The sequence below is a fragment of the Myotis daubentonii genome, chromosome X, assembly GCF_963259705.1.
Source record: "Myotis daubentonii chromosome X, mMyoDau2.1, whole genome shotgun sequence".
Classification (NCBI taxonomy): domain Eukaryota; kingdom Metazoa; phylum Chordata; class Mammalia; order Chiroptera; family Vespertilionidae; genus Myotis; species Myotis daubentonii.
Genome location: NC_081861.1, coordinates 15,414,070 through 15,431,824, shown reverse-complemented (window position 1 = coordinate 15,431,824; position 17,755 = coordinate 15,414,070). Strand labels below are relative to the sequence as shown.

The 17,755-nt window shown below is 39.1% G+C and overlaps 1 protein-coding gene and 1 pseudogene across 1 annotated transcript in view; both read left to right on the top strand.

Annotated features, from left to right (window-relative positions):
- Positions 1-17,755, top strand: part of AFF2 (ALF transcription elongation factor 2) — a 633,956-nt gene that overhangs the window by 435,586 nt on the left and 180,615 nt on the right. Inside the window, exon 5 of the mRNA XM_059678586.1 lies at positions 9,786-9,872. Within this exon, the coding sequence (XP_059534569.1) occupies positions 9,786-9,872 (87 nt within the window). The remainder of the gene's footprint in view (positions 1-9,785; positions 9,873-17,755) is intronic.
- On the top strand, positions 13,296-16,256 carry LOC132224527 (heat shock cognate 71 kDa protein-like; annotated as a pseudogene).

Genomic DNA, 17,755 nt, shown 5'->3' with positions numbered 1-17,755 from the left:
GTGTCTCTGTTGTTTTATTTTTATTTGGGGAGGCAGTAAAAGGAGTGTCTGGTGTTCAGTAATTATACTGACATCTTGTGATCCATTTATTAATTTCATGTAAATAGGACAAACCAGTTCTGTTTCATCTCCATGGCTCCTTGATTCTATGATTCTAAGATTGAAATAGGTGTTTCAGAGGAAAGACAATTCCATGCAAATCATATTGTCTGGATTTCCAAATGTATTAGTGGCCTAGTGATTTATTTCTTACTGAGCTCAGAAATAATGGGAGAGCAAAGCTACAACCAAGTTGTTCATTGAGGTCTCTTCCATGAAAATAAATATTACTTCTTTTTTCCTCAGCAATTGAGCCTCTGTTCCTTCTAAAAGCCATTGTCATGAACTACTCATTACCATTTTTCTTAATATGGTATGTGTAAACTGCAAGAAAGCATCATGTTTGAAAAACTGCAGCAGCCCTTAGATATGAAATACGAATGCCTTTTGTAAGTCTTTGAAAAGGTTAGACTAAGGTTTGGGAGAAATGTAGCCTTCTGCCTTCCTTTGCCTAGAGGTGTCATTCTCCAGTGCCTTTCAATTTTGGTAGTGTCCTATTACTGCATCTCCACTGTGTATCTGTCCAGCAATGTGAGATCAACAAATCCCTTTGGTGATTTCTGGAACATGATACTAATTGCATGCTATTTAAAAAAATAAAAAATAACAACTCTGACAGCTTTATTGTAGTTCTACTTTTGAATGATAACTAATAATTGTCATTATCTTATTTTCATTCCAATTATGAATACTCTAGCTACCTCAAGCCTCACTGGACCTGGTCCAGCTGTTCACATCTTAGAAGTCCTGCAGACAGTAGACATTCAATAAATGTTTTTTAAATCAATGAAATTAAATATAAATCATTAAAAATTGTTCTGGGGAAGAAACCAATGAAGTCTTGTATGTTTTATTAAACTGGTTTAGCTGACCTAGAGCTAAAAGAGAAAATTGTTGATTAATCATAAAGAAATATCTCATGCTATGAGGATATAACATGTCATTCCATCCAATAAAGTAGCTCTGAAAACATGCATATATGGCTATATATTATGAAAGCCTGAGTAATTGTTTTAAGCAAGTGTATTCCATAAATGATGGTCATTTGGATATAGTTGATGTCAAAATAATTTGAAACAGAAGAGCTATAAACTCAACAACAAAGTTAAAATCATTTTTGAAAAGAGTGTCAAAATTAGTTTATAAGCAAAGTTCATGGGTTAGAAAAGTTAATAAATGACCTTTGAGAAACCTTAGAATCCTCTGATGCCTGTTCTGGACCACTAAGTAGAAGCCCTCTACTTAGATTTCCTTTTTGCTCCTTTTCTTTGCAAAACACTTATTGATGGCTCATTCTTACCCTTGAACTTTGTGCTAATTTTGCCTTTCCCAAAGAAAACAATTTCAATCCAACATTATCTCCTAGTGGGGTGGCCAGTCTTATGTTCTGATTGGTTCAACTAAGACATGTCCTGATTAAGGATTGAAATTTATAAGGCAATCCTTAAGGAGTCAGCCCCCTTTACTTAGAGGGGCTATAGCCTCAGATTGGTGCTGCTGAAACCTATGCAGAACTCAATGGCTATGGTGGCCTATCCCACTGTTGCTGCCTTTGGAGATGTTTCATTATAGAATCTGATTGTAGAGCACCTGAGAAGTAACTGATTTAGAAGTTGTTGCATGGCCTTGCACATGGTTATACACATCTCTATTATATGCAGGGGGTGAAATAGAATTGATTGCATCTGGCAATGACAAGAAAATAGATTGATTGATGAAATGAGCACACCATAAAGCTTCAGAGTCACTGATCACTGTCTTCCCCAGTTGTAAATTAAAATTATGCTCTATTAAAGTGGAACCTTGATTTGGTGGATGCCAGGATAAAGGCAGCCAGTGGGAGTTGGACTTTTTGCATGCACATTCCTGGGGCTGATGGAGGAAATTTTAAGATTCCCTGAAATAATTGCCATCAGTATTTTTATATAAAACATTCAATTATTTTTGAAGAAGCATTGCCATTTTTATACCGTGTCAATAAAATTATAACTTAGCATTATACACTTTGAAAGGATTAACATTTTGCTTTTTTTTCTGGTGGATTGCATTTTATGTTGGTCCATTGTTGGTAAGTTATATTTACTGTAACAGTGATTTTATACTTTTTTCCTACCAGAACTTGCCTAAGATATCTGAAATACAATTTCAGGAGAATGTCTTAAGAGCATTCCAAACAGAATTTAATTGAACGGAAAAGGGTTTTAACCACTAGAGAGGTTTGACAGGGGTGTTAGTGATGAAGCCCAGGAAAGTTTATAGTTACACTGTTGTTGGATTTTCCAAGAGCTGAGCAAACAATCAGACAAATTGGGCTATTAGCTTTCTCACTGTGAGAAAGCAGACTGCTCCCACTGTCTCTGGGAGTATGGTGAATTTCCTTAGCCAATTCGGTCAGCCATGTTTATATCTCATATAAAACAAAAGAAAACAACTGCTTTTCCATATTTAGTTTTGCATCTTCTCATAAATATCATTGATTTCACAGAGATAAAATATGATATTATGATTATGTAAGGCAGTACAATTGGTCCACAACTTCCCCTCCCCTGACTTTTTAGGAATCCCTTTTCTAGTACACTATGAAGGAGCCATCTACTCACTGTCTTCTAAAGCACTAGGCTCCACAGTTGGAAAGCTCACATGATTGGAAATTTTCTTAGTTAAAATCAATTCCCTCAAATTGCTATCCATAGGGCGAGTCTTAACCTCTTGTTTATAAAGCATGCACCAGATGTCTTTCTCAAATGTACCTCTCAGACTTTCCCTCAGTCTCCCTTTTCTGTAGACTATACTTTTCCTATTCTTTTAAAGAACATTTATATATGTGATGAGCTTTACAAGAATTTACAGTTCTAGTATCTGTCCCTTTTAATAAATGTCAATATTCGAAAGCCTCTACTGAAATGGGGTATCCAGGATACCACAGTGTTTCAAATATGGTCTGTCCCATACAATGCACAATTGTACAGTCAACTATTGAATTCCACATTTGGAGTATCACACTTATCTTAATATCACCTGAATTGGCCTTGGTTCTTTGGGTTGACAATCCCTCTTCAAAAAAATATATTTGGGGCTCAACTAAAGTCCATGGGTATTTTAGCCCATGAATTACCGCTAACTCAGGTGGTCTTTCTCATTCTTCAATTTTATACTTAGTTTATGGAACATAATTGCAGTTTTCATGTACCTCTGTTAAAATTTAACTTATTGGCTTCAGAACAATTTCAAAATATCTTTTTGAATTTTGATTACCCATAGTTTAGTATCACTTGCAGACATTCTATATTTTCTTAAGTTCTTAAGATTGAATGATGTAATGTTTCTAAAATATTTATTTCAACCAAATGGTAAACAAGGGAGGACTGAAAATGACAGGGCCTTAGGACATGCCTCCAGAGACTACCTTGTAGGTTGACCTTGTTTACTTAGTATCTTGTATAAGCTTACTCAACTGCACTGTAAATCCACGTTAGTATGTGATCATACATCTCACCCATATCCATCCTTACTTGTAAGAGTTACATGTGAGGCTTGGTAAATGCCTTACTTGATCTAATTTCTTAAGTGGTTTAATGTTCTAGACCAGCCGTGGGCAAACTACGCCCCGCGGGCCGGATCCGGCCCATTTGAAATGAATAAAACTAAAAAAAAAAGACCATACCCTTTTATGTAATGATGTTTACTTTGAATTTATATTAGTTCACACAAACACTCCATCCATGCTTTTGTTCTGGCCCTCTGGTCCAGTTTAAGAACCCATTGTGGCCCTTGAGTCAAAAAGTTTGCCCACCCCTATTCTAGACTGTGGTCTGGCCAGGTTTAAAAGTCTCCAGAGCCCTAAGTAGACAGCACATTTTGCATGAGCATCTTTAGGGCAAAACATTTTTGAAAACACAATGTCTATCCTGGGAGGGTTTGGAAGGGAGAGATAGAGACCAGTAGCCCTGCCCATGTGCCCTGCTTTCTTCCATGGGGAATTTCATATGGCACAGCCAAGCTCCCTGACCCTGACCAAAGGGTCAATTTTTCAGCCCTTCCCCTCCCAGAGCTTGCCTGAGGAATGTCTATCAGGAGAAGAAGGCAGTTGCACATTTCTGTAGGGGCCTCACATCAGCATTCTGGTATGGTGTACCATCCTGGGAGTGGCAGTCTGTGCAGGCCATAGTCACCATGTGAGTCTTCTTATAGCTGACTGATCAGCTCCCTCTGGGGTCCCATCCCAATGTCTGCTCCAGTTTCTGTCATCTGTTTATTATTTAACAGATTCACTTCTACTTCAGATAATGGTGCTAATACCTTTGCCTGGCTTCCCTTTCCTATCAGGGAGGAGGAGAGGTTCCTACAGGCCAGTTAGCAATCATTGGTGAGTCCAGGGCTGAGGAATGATTGCACTGCTGTTTTCCTGAGGCCCAAGTCCTAGAAAATCCCTACAAGGGACTTCAAGGTCTCTTATCCCTTATTCCTTGGCAGCCCTAATGCCTAGCTCTACCCTCCACCCTCCATTTCTGGCTCTTCAGAAAACTGTTAGGGTCCATGGACACAGTTTCTAAATTATTTACTCAAATAAATTAGGTTTTCTGGTAAGTTATTAACACCACACACACACACACACACACACACACACACACACACACACGGATTTGCTCTGTAAGAGAGAGAGCCCTTTGGTTAAAGAAGCAGATTTGACTATCTAACAAATACACCTACCTCACTTGTACAAATGGGACAGGTAAACTCAATATTCCCAGGTACAAATGTGTTTGGGGTAAGGGAGGGTGCTGATGTTTCTTGGACCATGGTGGCATGTAAGACTGCCCACCGTATATATTTACTTTCCTATTATAGTATTTTATGGGAGTATACTTACTGGGGTGGGGGAAGAAAAAGAAAAGTAGCCCTCTCTCCCAAAGGAAGTCAGAGACCAAGTTCAGTTACCATGACTTGGCAGTCATTTAAATCTGTCTCTATGAAAATAAACTCCAACCTGATTGTATGGGTGTATTCTCCTCCTATACAATCATATTTTTATTTATTGTTTTACTGATTTCAGAGAGTGAAGGAAGAGGGAGAGAGGGATAGAAACATCAATGATGAGAGAGAATCATTGATCAGCTGCCTCCTGCACATCCCCTACTGGGGATCCAGCCTGGTGACCTCTTGGTTCATGGGTTGACACTCAACCACTGTGTCACACCAGCAGGGCCATATTTGTGCAGTGGGGCCTTGACTTACAAGTTTAATTCGTTCCGTGACGGAGCTCGTAACTCAAATTACTCGTATGTCAAATCTTAAAGTGAACGAATGAGACACGTGATGCTGGGCTGATGTTGTGGCATTCACTGTGACGTTTGCTGCGCCAACTAGCTGTGGGGTATCTGAAGCTGGCTCGTAACCCGACTTTTAGCTTGCAACTCAAAGCAAAAAATCGGCTGAGAGACAGCTTGTATCTCGAAAAACTCGTTAGTCGGGACACTCGTAAGTTAAGGACCCACTGTATTTTAGAACCACTCAACTGTTCTTACTTATCATTACTAATCACAGGAATTTGTAAATACTTGTAAAATTTTAATTTTTACATTCTTGACATTTCAGCAGACGTAAGGGAAAAAGGAACTGAGCTCCTCACGTCTTGATCCCTGGACAGAGGCTAAGGTGCCTCTTGGATAAGCATATGCATGCAGGCTTATGCTGGCAATGCTGTCACTGTGTTTGTGGGGCTAGTAGCATGAGATTTATACATAGTCCATGCTATATAGTTTCTAAAACCTTTGTGCACTCGTTAGCTCAGTTTCCCCTGTGGTTGAACTATAGAGGTAGAAGCAGAGATTAACTATTACTGGGTAGGAGAACCTGTAGAGGCCATCTTAGCAAAGGATGCATGCTACAGGTAGGAAAACTGAGGCCTCAGAGAGGGTGAAGCAACCTGACTGAGATCACTCGAGTAGCTTTTAGCAGAACTCAGACAGTAGTTAAAACTCCCCTCACTCTTAGGCCAGGGAACTTTGGTAATCCCTCTGATTCTAACAACAACAACAATAGCAATGAAATATGTAAGATTCCACTGCCATTTATATTCATTAAGATGGTTATTTGAAAAATTGCTATGGTTATACTTTCTCTTTGAACTCTTTGGGGTGCAGACTTTAATATTTATGGTATGGTTTTATTTATCCTAAACATGTATTGTTTGCACATCCACTATGTGTCAGATATAATGTTAGCCTCTGTAAAGAGTACACACACACATACACACACAGTACATCACAAACACTGCTCCTCTCGCCTCCACTCTGAATCCTTTTCCAAGTGCATTACACAAAGAATTCCTCCCTGATTCCTCCCTGACACCTTTACATATTGCTCTCTCCAAGTGGTTAGCATGTTAAGCAGAGTGAGCGCTTTCCAGGAAGAAACTTGACCTTTTAACATTTATAGATCCCAGTGACTGGGATATAAAGATTATACAATACAAGTTAGTAGAATAAAATGCAGGAAATCCACCAAAGAGACTGCCATTTGCTAACTGTGTGGCCTGAACAAGTCACTTCACCTCTTTGTATCTCTGTTTTTTCATCTGTCAAACAAGTATGATGCTAATCCCTACCTCTTTAGTTAGTGGTACAAAAAGATGGAGTATAGAAATAAGTGTCTGGCTCAATGTAATCATTTGGAAATCTAGCATCATCATCATCATCATCATCATCATCATCATCATCATCATTTCACACATAGAAACTTCAGAAACGAATAATATCTCATGTTAACCATTATTTCGCTTAGCATAATGCTCTCCATTTCCATCCATGCTGTTGCAAATGGTAAGAACTCCTTTTTTACTGCAGCGTAGTATTCTACTGTGTAGATGTACCACAGTTTTCTAATCCACTCATTGGCTGATGGGCACTTAGGCTGTTTACAAATCTTAGCTATGGTAAATTGTGCTGCTATGAACATAGGGGTGAATATCCCTTCTGATTGGTGTTTCTAGTTTCTTGGGATATATTGCTTGAAGTGGGATCAAGGTCCAAAGAAACTAAAAATGTACCTATATCTTTTAAATGATAAAACTAACTTTGGAGAATACCAGTCTTAAACAGGAGCATTATGCTAAGCGAAATAAGTCAGTTGGAGAAAGATAAATATCACACGATCTCACTCATTTGTGGAATATAATGACCAACATAAACTGATGAACAAAAACAGGTCTAGAGCCCTGACCGGTTTGATTCAGTGGATAGATAATCGGCCTGCAGACTAAAGGGCCCCAGGTTCGATTACAGTCAAGGCCATGTACCTTGGTTTCAGGCACATCCCCAGTAGGGGGTGTGCAGGAGGCAGCTGATTGATGTTTCTAACTCTCTATGCCCTCTCCCTTCCTCTCTGTAAAAAAAAAATTATATATATATATATATATATATATATATATATATATATATATATATATATATATATATATATATTAAAAAAACACCTTCAGAGACAGAGAAGCATGGATCAGACCATCAATCCTCAGAGGGAAGGCAGGGGATGTTGGGGGAAGGGGGAGAGATCAACCAAAGGACTTGCATGCATGCATATAAGCCTAACCAATGGACACAGACATCAGGGGGGTAAGGGCATGAGAAGGGGCTGAGGGACAATGGGGGGATAAGGACACATATGTAATACCTTAATCAATAAAGAAAATTTAAAAACTTAAAATTTAAAATAATTCATTGAGTATTTTAGAGACAGAGTAATTGGAATTCAGCTTTAAACTATTGTCACATAGAGTTACTTTTGGCCTGTTTTGAGGAAATTCATAAGTAACATTTGTCAAGAATGTTATCAACTGCATACAAATGCATATCTCAAAAAAAAAAACACTTGGAAATATTCTATCTCTTAAGTAGGTTAAGCATCCCCTCTAATTTTTTTTGTATTTTTAATGTACTTACCACCACCTTTTAAAAATGCTAGGTAAAATCCAATCTGTGTCAGCACTACTCTTAATCATACTTAAAAATTCTGCTTCAGTGGTGCTGCTGTGAATGAATCTGTGAAATATCTCCTTGCATTACAGCTCTTCATACATCAAAGATTCTTTTTGAACTGGATAATTATAGAATAAAAAACAACATCATGTGTTAGTTCTACCTGAGGTTTCTTATTAATGTTACCTTTGAAATGACTAATTATGTTATCCATAAAGATTGAGGAAAAGTATTATATAATTTGAGTCATTAAAAAGGTCTTCCATAGCCCTAGCTGGTTTTGCTCTGTGGTTAGAGTGTTGGCATGTGAACTGAATGGTCATGGGTCCAATTCCAGTCAAAGGCATGTACCTCAGTTGCAGGCTCCATCTGACCCTGGTTGGGGTCAGGGAGGCGACCAGTCAGTGTGTCTCTCTCACATCGATGTTTCTCTCTGTGTGTCTCTCCCACTCCCTTCCACTCTCCCTTAAAAAAAAATCAATGGAAAAAATATCCTTGGGTGAGGATTAACAACAATAACAATAACAAGGCCTTTCATAAACCTTTTCCCTTATACCCCTCCCCAAAGCTCTCATGTATTTCTATCATTACAATGATTTTATGTTTAATGTTTACATATCAAAATGTTTGATAAATCCATCACATGCTGGCACTGTCCTGCTTCGCATACTTTGTAATCTCTCTGGTGCTGGGATGTTAAACATGTAATTTAATTATCCTTACTCTTCAGGTAAAGCATGTTGGCCACAAGCCCTATAACTCAAGCAGCTTTTGAATATGCAGCACCTCTTCTCAAACTAAGTGTTTGAAGGCACCAAAAAGGTGCCCCTTCTGATAACAGAGAGTGGGAGGGAGCCTTAGGTGCTTTTCCTATTTTGAGACTTGAACTCACAAATACACAGTGTGTATGTTTGGTGGATCAGAGCTACCAATCACATAGTAACCTTCTTTACAAATGGCAAAGAATTCTCTTCAGCTTTCTCATCTTTGCATGGAAAAATCAATGCCATGTGTGTAATCTTGTCACTAACTGTTAGGCTATGTCAAGAGACATGACTATCATACTATCCAGAACAAGGATGGTGACAGTACTGCTCTCACCTGAGCTGGCAAATCATACCTAAAACAGAATACCATGAGTTAGAAGAGCCCCAGGCAATCAAGAGCCCCTCCTGGGAACACCTAGAATAGTGCCAGAATGCAGAACTCAAGCATTAGAAGAAAAGATGAAAAGTTGAAAATTCCCAATAAATAATTGAACAAGCCATAGATAGCCTAGAGAAAAGACAACACCGGGGGATAGAATTGATGTCTTTCAACAGCTGAAGGCTTGTCATGAGAAAGAAGAGGAGATATGTTCTTTGAAGTTCCAAAGAATGACTCATAGAAACCCAGTGAGACAGGGGTGTAGCTCACAACCAGGAAGAATCATCTGATCAAGCTGCCTCAACATGAGACAGGCTGCTTCAAGCAGTAGTGAGCTTCCTGTCACTGGCAATGTGTAAGTGGCTTTAGATGGCCTTTTGCATTGCAGATAGGCTTGAAGCACCAGTGTGGAGCAGGGAAATGGACCAAATGACTTTAAGTACCTCTGAAAAAAACTAGGCCAATTAAGTAAGTATTTATAAAGGGCTTATTATATTTAGTGCCAAGAAAGTTTTTGATTTTCTAAGTGCCCAAAAATAAAGTTGCTTTGTTTTTCCTCATCAGGAGATGACACATCCCTGGCCTACTCCTCTCACTGCCATGCATACTCCTGGAAACTCTGAGCAGAACACATTTTCCATCCTAGGGCAGGTCAGTTATCTACCTTCCTCCATTTTTCTTTATCTTATTTTGATTATGCCAATCTTCCAATTGGATTTTTAAAAATAAAAATGGACTTGATCTTCTAGTTTCATAAAATATAGACTCTCTCTTGACCCTTGAGATCTAATTATAAATATCATTTTTTACTTCAAATTCTTTATTGTTTAAAGCATTACATAAGTCTCCTTTTTTCCCATTGACACTCCCGGGCCACCCCACCCCCCAGCAATGCCCTCCTTCACCCCTGTCTGTGTCCATTGGTTATTCTCATATGCATGCATACAAGTCCTTTGGTTGATCTCTTACCCTCTAATCCCCACCTTCCCTCATAGGTTGGACAATCTGTTTGATGCTTCTATGAATCTGGTTCTATTTTCGTTCATCAGTTTATGCTATTCATTATATTCCACAAATGAATGAGATCATGTGATATTTATCATTCACTGACTGTCTTATTTTGCTTAGCATAATACTCTCCAGTTCCATCCATGCTGTTGCAAATGGTAAGAATGCCTTCTTTTCACAGCAGCATAGTATTTCATTGTGTAGATGTAGCACAGTTTTCTAATCCACTCATCTGCAGATGGGCACTTAGGCTGTTTCCGAATATTAGCTATTGTAAATTGTGCTGCTATGAACATAGGGGTACATATATCCTTTCTGATTGGGGTTTCTGTTTTTTTGGGATATTTACCTAGAAGTGGGATTACTGGATCAAATGGAATTTGAGTAAATTCCATACTGTTTTCCACAGTGGCTGCACCAGCCTGCATTCCCACCAGCAGTGAAGGAGGGTTCCTTTTGCTTCGCATCTTCTCCAGAACTTGTCCTTTGTTGATTTGTTGATGATAGCCATTCTGGCAGATGTGAGATGGTACCTCATTGTGGTTTTGATTTGCATCTCTTAGATGATTAGTGACTTTGAGCATGTTTTCATATATCTCTCGGCCTTCTGTATGTCCTCTTTTGAAAAGTGTCTATTGAGATCCTTTGCCCATTTTTTATTTGATTATTTATCTTCTTTTTAAGTTTTGTGAGTTCCCTATAAATTTTGGAGATTAAACCTTTATCTGAGATAACATGGTTAAGTATGTTCTCCCATGCAGTGGGCTTTCTTGTTGTTTTGTTAATGGTTGATTTCACTGTGCAGAAGCTTTTTATTTTGATGTAGTCCCATTTGTTTATTTTGTCTTTAGTTTCTATTGCCCTAGGAGCTGTTTGGTAAAGATATTGCTATGACATATGTCTTATATTTTGCTGCCTATGGCTTCTTCCAAGAGCTTTTTCTTTGAAAGGATAAACAAGATTGATGAACCTCTAGCCAGACTCACCAAGAAGCAAAGAGTGAGGACCCAAATAAACAAAATCAAAAATGGAAGAGGTGAAATAAACAGACCCCACAGGAATACAAAAGATTGTAAAAAAAATACTATGAACAACTCTACTCCAACAAACTAAATAACCTAGAGGAAATGGACATACTCCTAGAAAAATACAACCTTCCAAAACTCAATCAAGAAGAGTCAAAAAATTTCAAAAGGCTGATAATTAAGGAGGAAATTGAAGCAGTCATCAAACAGCTTCCAGCAAACAAAAGCCCTGCACCAGACAGCTTCACAGGAGAGTTTTACCAAACATTCAAAGAAGAACGAAAACCTATTCTTCTCAGACTATACCAAAAAATTTAAGAGATAAGCACACTTCCAATCTCTTTCTATGAACCAGCATTACCCTAATCACAAAACCAGATAAAGATGCCACAAAGAAAGATAATTGCAGGCCAATATCTCTGATGAATATAGATGCTAAAATCCTCAACAAAATTCTAGCAAATTGTACCCAGCACTATATTAGAAAGATCATACACCCATGACCAAGTGGGATTTATTCCAGAGATACAAGGCTGGTACAATATCCACAAATCAATAAACATGATACATCAAATAAACAAATTGAGACACAAAAATCACATAATCATATCAATTGATACAGAAAATATATTTGAGAAAATCCAACACCCTTTCCTGATAAAAACTCTTGGCAAAGTGGGAATTGAGGGATCATACCTCAACATAATAAAAGCCTTATATGACAAACCTACAGCCAACATCATACTCAATGGGCAAAAACTAAAACTATTTCCCCTAAGAACAGTAATAAGACAGGGATGCCCACTTTCACCATTCCTGTTCAACATGGTAGTGGAAGTGCTAGCCTTAGTGATCAGACAAGAAGAATAAATAAAAGGCATCCAAATTGTAAGAGAAGAAGTAAAATTGTCATTATTCACAGATGACATGATATTGTACATGGAAAACCTTAAACACTCCATCAAAAAACTACTAGAACTAATAAATGAATTAGGCAATGTAGCAGGATATAAAATTAACACCTAGAAATCTCTAGTTTTTTTATACACCAATAATGAACTCACAGAAAGAGAAACTTAAAAAACCCCATTTACCACTGCAACAAAAAAATTAAGATACCTAGGAATAAATTTAACCACGGAGGTAAAGGACCTGTACTCAGAAAATTGCAGGATGCTGAAAAAAGAGATAGAGGAAGACATAAACAAATGAAAGAATATACTGTGTTCATGGATTGGTAGAATTAACATCATTAAAATGTCCATACTACCCAAAGCAATCTATAGATTCAATGCAATCCCCATTAAAATACTAATGGCATACTTCAAAGACCTAGAACAAACTCTCCAAAAATTTGTCTGCAATGAAAAAATAAAAAAATATCCCAAATAGCTGCAGCAATCTTGAGAAAGAAGAACAAAGTTGGAGGATCACAATACCAGATATCAATCTATATTACAAAGCCACTGTTCTCAAAACTGCCTGGTACTGGCACAAGAACAGACATATGTACCAATGGAACAGAACAGAGAACCCAGAGATCAACCCAAGGCAATATGCTCAATTTATATTTGACAAAGGAGTCAAGAGCATACAACGGAGTCAAGATAGTTTCTTCAATAAATGGTGTTGAGAAAATTGGACAGATACATGCAAAAAAATGAAACTAGACCACCAACTTACCCCATCCACAAAAATAAGGTCAAAATGGATAAAGGACTTAAATGCAAGATGGAAACCATAAATATTAAGTTTATTGAAAGAACTTATTTAAGAAATATACACTTTGGTTCTGGCATGTTTTATAATACTACCTAGAGCAGTGGTTGGCAAACTCATTAGTCAACAGAGCCAAATATCAATAGTACAACGATTGAAATTTCTTTTGAGAGCCAAATTTTTTAAACTTAAACTATATAGGTAGGTACATTGTTATTAACTTAATTAGGGTACTCCTAAGGCTTTGGAAGAGCCACATTCAAGGGGCCAAAGAGCCGCATGTGGCTCGCAAGCCACAGTTTGTCGACCACTGTCTTAGAGCATGGCCACTGTCCAAGTTACTGTGGCAAGAGTTGATGAATTAGAGAGTAGAATGAACTTATCCCTTAATAAAGACAAAATAGGTAATGTAACACCATCTGAAATTTTTTAAATTGTAAGAACCTATACACTTCACTCTAATAGATCAATTTTTTTTTCTTATATCACCTGCCAGTCCTTGATCACAGAGTATCATATAAAGATACCACCCTGTTTCTCTCATGTATTCTTAATCTAGTTGTTTATCAGAATGACAAGCACGTATTTTTAACAACAAAAATCCCTAACATATTGTATTGAAAGTTTTCTTCTATAGTTTTATTATCAAATATTTAATACTAGTGGCCTGGTGCACGAAATCCATACACATTAAAAGGGAATTAGAGGAAATATTTTAATATTGCTATTTGTTCTTTCTCTATAATAGAAGTGTCAGAGATGAAAGAAAATTAATAAAATATATATGAAAATCTCCCTCCTGTCAGAGTCTAGGGTGTGCCACGGTATCTAGGGTCAAGTCCCTGCCCACCTGCGTGAGCCTCGAAATTGCACGAGACCCAGACCCAGCTGGCCCCACCCCCATCAAGCCCCGCTGGGCAGGAGGCACAGCCTCAGGTCCCCTGTCAAGTGCTGCCGGGCAGGAGGTGCAGCTTCAGTTCCCCAGGCCCGGTGCCAGGACAGGGGGCAGGGCCTCAAGTCTCCCAGGCCCAGTGCGAGAGCACGAGGGTGTGATGACCATTTGCATATTAGGTCTTTATTATATAGGATAATTTTCCCTCACCAGCTCCCAGGAAGAATTTTTTTTCTCACCATCAGTTTTTATTTATTTTTGTGGTCAATCCTCAATGGAGGATATTTTTTTCCATTAATTTTTAGAGAGGGTAAAAAGTCAGGGGAGAAGGAGAGAGAGAAACATCAATGTGAGAAAGACATATCACTTGATTGCCTCCTGCATGCACCCTGACTGGGGCCAGGGATTGAACCTATCACCCTCTGTTGTGCAGGCAGGCACTCTAACCACTGAACAACACTAGCCAGGACATCACCATCAGTTTTTTAAATGCCTAAGTAGCTTATTGGACTGGGAAGAAGGGCACTGTTCGAATCTGAATCTTTGCAAGTTGTGCATACACTAGCAACCATGTCTGCAGTTCGCATTGATCATGGCATCACCTAATCTTATGTGAGTATCTTTCAACATGGAAAAGTGGAAATAACTGCCAATGATCAGGGAAGTTGAAGCACCCCAAGTTATATTGCTTTTACTGATTGGTTATGTTGCAAAGAATCAAGTTGCAGTAAATCCTACCAACACAGTTTTGATGCCGAATACTTGAATGTAGATTTTATGATGCTATTGTCCAGTCTTATATGAAGCATTGGCCCTTCGTAGTGATGAATGATGCTGGCTGGCCCAAGGTCCAAGTAGAATACAAGGGAGAGACAAAAAGTTTCTACCCAGAAGAAGTGTCATCTATGGTTTTGACAAAGATTAAGGAAATCACAGAAGCCTACCTCAGGAAGACAACAACCAATACTGTTGTTATAGTACCTGCTTACTTCAATGATTTTCAGCATCAGGGTACCAAAGATGCTGGAACTATTACTGGTCTCAGTGTACTTGGAATAATCAATGAGCCAACTGCCAATGCTATTGTTTAGTAGACAGAAAGGTTGGAGCTGAAAGAAACGTGCTGTTCTTTGACTTGGGAGGTGGCATTCTCGATGTGTCAATTCTCACCATTCAAGATGGAATATTTGAGGTCAAATCTACAGCTAGGGAAAGCCACTTAGGTAAAGAAGACTTAACAACCAAATGGTCAACCATTTCATTGCAGAGTTCAAGCAGAAGTATAAAATGGATATCAGTGAGAACAAGAGGGCTATCTATTGCTTTTGTGCTGCTTGTGAACATGCTAAGCATACTCTCTATCACTGGACCTGATTTAAGAATTGAATGTTGACCTTTTCTGTTGCACCCTGGATCCTGTAAAGAAAGCCCTTCTAGATGGCAAGCTTGACATGTCCCAGATCCATGATTTTGTCCTGTTGAGTGGTCTACCGATATCCCCAGGATTCAGAAACTCCTATAGGACTTTTTCAATAGAAAAGAGTTGAATAAGAACATTGACTATGATGAGGCTATTGCTTATGGTGAAATTGTCCAGTCAGCCATCCTTTCTGGAGACAAATCAAAAAATGTTCAAGATTTGTTGCTGTTGGATGTCACTCCTCTTTCCCTGGTCATTGAGATGGCTGGTGGCATCATGACTGTTCTCATCAAGCACAACACAACCATTCACACCAAGCAGACACAGACCTTCACCACCTACTCTGACAACCAGCCTAGTGTGCTCATTCAGGTTTATGAAGGTGAGCATGCCATGACCAAGGATAACAACCTCTTTGGAAAGTTTGAACTCACAGGCATACCTCCTGCACCTAGTGGTGTTCCTCATATTTAAGTCACTTTGATATTGATGCCAATTGAATCCTCAATGTCTCTGCTGTAGATAACAGAACAAGATTATCATCACTACAAGGGTGATCCGAGCAAGAAAGACATTGAGTGCATGGTCCAGGAAGCTAAGAAGTACAAAGCGGAAGATGAGAAACAGTGGTACAAGGTGTTTTCCAAAAATTAACTTGAATTCTATGCATTCAACTTGAAAGCAACTGTTGAAGATTAAAAACTTAAAGGCAAGATCAATGATGAGGACAAACAGAACATTCTTGACAAGTGCAATAAAACCATCAACTGGCTTGATAAGAACTAGATTACAGAAAAGGAAGAATTTGAACATTAGCAGAAAGGGTTAGAAAAACTCTGCAACCCCATCATTACCAAGTTGTACCAGAGTGCAGGAGGCATGCCAGGAGGAATGCCTGGGGGTTCCCTGGTGGTAGAGCCCCTCCATCTTGTGGTGCCACCTCTGGATCCAACATTGAAGAGGTTGATTAAGCCAACTTTGAGCATAGATTTACATTGTTCCACACAAAATATTAAATAACCCAAATTTGTAACAAAGTTCATGGCAGTTTTAAAAGTTGAGCTGCTATCCTGTATTAAAAAAGACTAATATGCAAATCGAATGAATGGCAGAATGACCAGTTGCTATGACATGCACTGACCACCAGGGCACAGGCTCTCAATGCAGGAGCTGCCCCCTGATGGTCAGTGTGCTCCCACAACCAGAAGCCGGGCTCATGGCTGCCGAGCGCAGCGGAGGTGGTGGGAGCCTCTCCCACCTCCTCAGTAGTGGTAAGGATGTTCTACTGCCATGAAAAGCCGTCCTAAGTTCTCAGTTGGACATCCCCCAAAGGCTCTTGGACTGCAAGAGGATGCAGGCCAGGAGGGGGCAACCAGGCTGGCAGGGGGGCAGTTAGGGGGCAACCAGGCCAGCAGGGGGGTAGTTAGGGGGTGACCAGGCTGGCAAGCAGAGACAGTTAGGGGTAATCAGGCAGGCAGGTAGAGTGGTTAGGGGCAATCAGGCAGGCAGGCAGGTGCGCAGTTAGGAGCCAGCAGTCCTGGATTGTGAGAGGGCTGTCCAACTGCCGGTTTAGGCCCCATCCCCCAAGGGATCCCAGATTATAGAGGGTGCAGGACGGGTTGAGGGACACACCCCCATGCATGATTTCATACACTGGGCCTCTAGTAAAGAATAAAAGGCTCAGATAAGTATTTGACACTCCTTGGGGCACTGAGGAAGTGTTCACAGAGATGGCTGCATTTAGAGTATGCTTATGATTTTGACACATGGAGAAGAGCTAAAGAGAAGAACACTCCATGCAGAAGAACAGAATGGACAAATGCATGACAAGATGAGGGATCATGGGTGATCCATATTTATATGATGTCCCATGTGGCTGGATCAGTGTTTGCATGATAGGTGATAGGGAAAGATGAATACTGAGCAGATAAGTACATCTCTGTGAAAGGTCTTGAATGCCAGCCAAAGAGTTTGGACTTTATATGTAGAAGGACAAATCAGATCCCTTAATTTTTAGGATCATGATTTTGATAATAACATTGGCTTAAACTGCATTGATCCCTTCCTACCTTTGAAAGGGGTCAGACTAAGAGAACAGCAACCTTCTCTGGTTATGTGTTATTCCCTCCTATATTCCCACTCTCCCTCCTTAGACTGCCATGGGCCTGATACCTTCTCCCTAGCACCCCATCTAAGGAATTAATTCATCCCTTTTAGACATTGAATCTAAGCAATTGCAGTGTTTTCAGTCCTGTTGTCCAATTTTGGAGATAATTTGTACAAGTCACAATTTTGACATTTACAAGTGTATACAATAGAACTGTTTGTTTAAATGGCTTCTATAGTAAGTGCAAAATTTGGAATCAGGAATGATTTGTTTTTTTTCTGACAATTATCTGTGCTACCATCAACCCTATGATGAAGGTAGAAACAAGTAGGATAAAATGATGAAACCAGAATGACCACACAC